At 35.4% G+C, this 2,500-nt stretch overlaps 1 protein-coding gene across 1 annotated transcript in view; it reads right to left on the reverse strand.

Moving 5' to 3' along the window:
• LOC122260073 (uncharacterized) overlaps nt 1–2,500 on the reverse strand; it is a 10,150-nt gene that overhangs the window by 6,836 nt on the left and 814 nt on the right. Inside the window, exon 2 of the mRNA XM_043027175.2 lies at nt 317–766. Coding sequence (XP_042883109.1) covers nt 317–745 — 429 coding nt within the window. The 5' untranslated portion in view covers nt 746–766. The remainder of the gene's footprint in view (nt 1–316; nt 767–2,500) is intronic.

Consider the following 2,500-nt stretch of genomic DNA (forward strand, 5'->3'; position numbering starts at 1 on the left):
ACATTTTCATCTCACTACTTTTGGCACCTAAGTAAACTAAAGTAATAACAATTGTAAATGAAACAGCAACCAGTATATCCCATACCATTGTCATTACTGCATGAATGTGATGGTAAAATCAATGATAACAATAATAGTAATATTAGCAAATAGAAAAATAAAATCACAATAATATCAGTAATAACTGCCCATGAATATTCTTTATAAGCTACTATAAATCTTCATATGTTCCTAAATCTCAACTTTCACTTCTGATTTTGTTAATGAACTAATACCAGTACATGCTTCATTACACATTATGTTCAGTCACACTTACCTCAGTCTGATCTTCCGTGTGGACCCTAGAATGAGCTCGTAGTTGACTTAGGCGGGAAAACGTCTCAGGGCAGTCCACACACGTGTAAATTCTAGTCAGTCTTTGGATTTTTTCGTAGGTCTTCCGTGGCCGCTTGCCTTTCTTCCGTCTCAAGATCCGCCTCGAACTGTCTGATCCCTCGCCGACGTTCTCTTCGTTGCTGTATTTATCACTGTCCTCCACATCTTCCTTGATATTCGTAAGCTCACCTTCGTTTTCGAGGCCATCTATGGCCAGACACTCTTCGATGAGATTCTCTTCAGAAATGTTTTCAATCTTCATGGTTATCTCACTTGAGGAAACAATCTCTGCTGTACCATTCTCTTCACTAAAATTTTGTACATTCACGACTGAGTAACAGGTAGTTGGGGGCACAGGAGACTGATCCATCTTTGGCTATGGTTTTCTACTCTGTGAATGATAAGAAAAGTTTACAATAGTAATAATTATTATAATCATAACAATAATCTGTAAATAATAATAATCACAATAAGAATAATGATCATAAAAGAATATTAACCCACTCACGACGGGGGCATTCTAGCCTTGAATGTCACAATGCCAGGGCTTTCGAACGCTTAGGACTAAATCAATTAAATGGCCGGCACAATATTGTGCCGCCCGGCCACTGGGCTTTTGAATGAGCGGTACAGTAGTGTACCACCCGTCCAGAGAGGGTTAATACATTTCAAAAATAATAATTTGTGTCCATGTGCATGTGCATGTGCATTTGGATATGCTTGTGCATATACATTTGGATGTGTGTGTGTGTGTGTTAGCATGTGTGTGTGGGTAAGCAAGTAAGCAAGTGCATGATTGAGTGAGAGGAAGAAGGAAAGGGAGAGTGAGAGTAAGTGAAAGAATATGAAAAATTGAGTGTGTGTGATTTGAGTACATCTTATGTAATCAATCCTTGTAATAGACATGTTTCCCAGGATTGGATCACTTTTGTATTGCCTTTTTTCTTTAGTTGAAATTACAAGTTATTCATTCCTTTACTTATGATGACCAACAACAAATGGTAATTAGTATCGCTTAGCTAATATATCATAAGCAGACTCATACATCATTCCTTAAGTCTAGAAAATAACAGAAAACACACATATATTAAGATATGTTGCCCAACCCAGGCTGAACATCTGAAGATATGGCTGTTCCCAGATGGGTTAATAAATAATATAAGGTTTCTTTTATTACCATAGCCTCATATGATAATTTGAAGTGAAGTTATTACATGATCATATGGTGTCTATGATCTCATAAAATGTACTAGAATAACATTTTGATTACCTATTTTTGTCAAGTAAAAAAAATGTCAGTGTACAGTTGGTATACATGAGGTTGTGGTTGTAGTCTACACATGGTAACAAGTGCAGCAAGAAATATCCGCCCTCTTTGTTAAGCATGATTTCAAGTCAGGTTACTCCTCCACTAACTAAAAGAAACTTAACTGAACTTAACTCATCATAAACTTGAAGTTAAACTTAATCTTAAAATTAAGCTTTACCTAATCTAACTAAGCCAACCAAGGAAGACCAACTAGTGAACTGACATAACAAAAAGCAGCATTTGTGAGAGCATGTTTTACTTTCAATTATAGTAAACCAACTTTTTCTAACGTTAATAATCAAGATGCCAATGGCTGGCCAAGAACATAGATCTTTGTAAAGGAGTGTTGATAGTATATGATATATCAAATGTGTGGATGCGAGACTGAATTAGGCAAAGAGTGGATATACTATGAGAAAACTTGTTTGTATGAAGCACAAAGTTTAGGTTGCATTTTTAAAATCTTGATTCGTTGGTGATATGAAATAATTAATTGAGTACTACTATTTATATCTTTATGCCTTCATATCACCCTACAATTTTCTATGACAAGTCATGTCAGTGGTTTATGTTCAACTAAATAAGACAAAGGCACTATCAAAAATCAATGTAGATACCCATCATGAATCACCAAAAAAGTCAAACATTTGTTTCACAAGTTGGTCAAGTTCAACTTCAATAGCATATCAATATAATACACAACCCAGTGGACTTGTCCTTAAGAGGAGTGATATATGCTTAACACAAAACTGCACAGACAGAAAAAATCTAAGGTTATAGCTATAAAGAAAACACTATTGGTATCATCTGCAGAAA

The sequence above is a fragment of the Penaeus japonicus genome, unplaced genomic scaffold (assembly GCF_977035675.1).
Source record: "Penaeus japonicus unplaced genomic scaffold, GWHDUDI00000001_assembly GWHDUDI00000009, whole genome shotgun sequence".
NCBI lineage: Eukaryota > Metazoa > Arthropoda > Malacostraca > Decapoda > Penaeidae > Penaeus > Penaeus japonicus.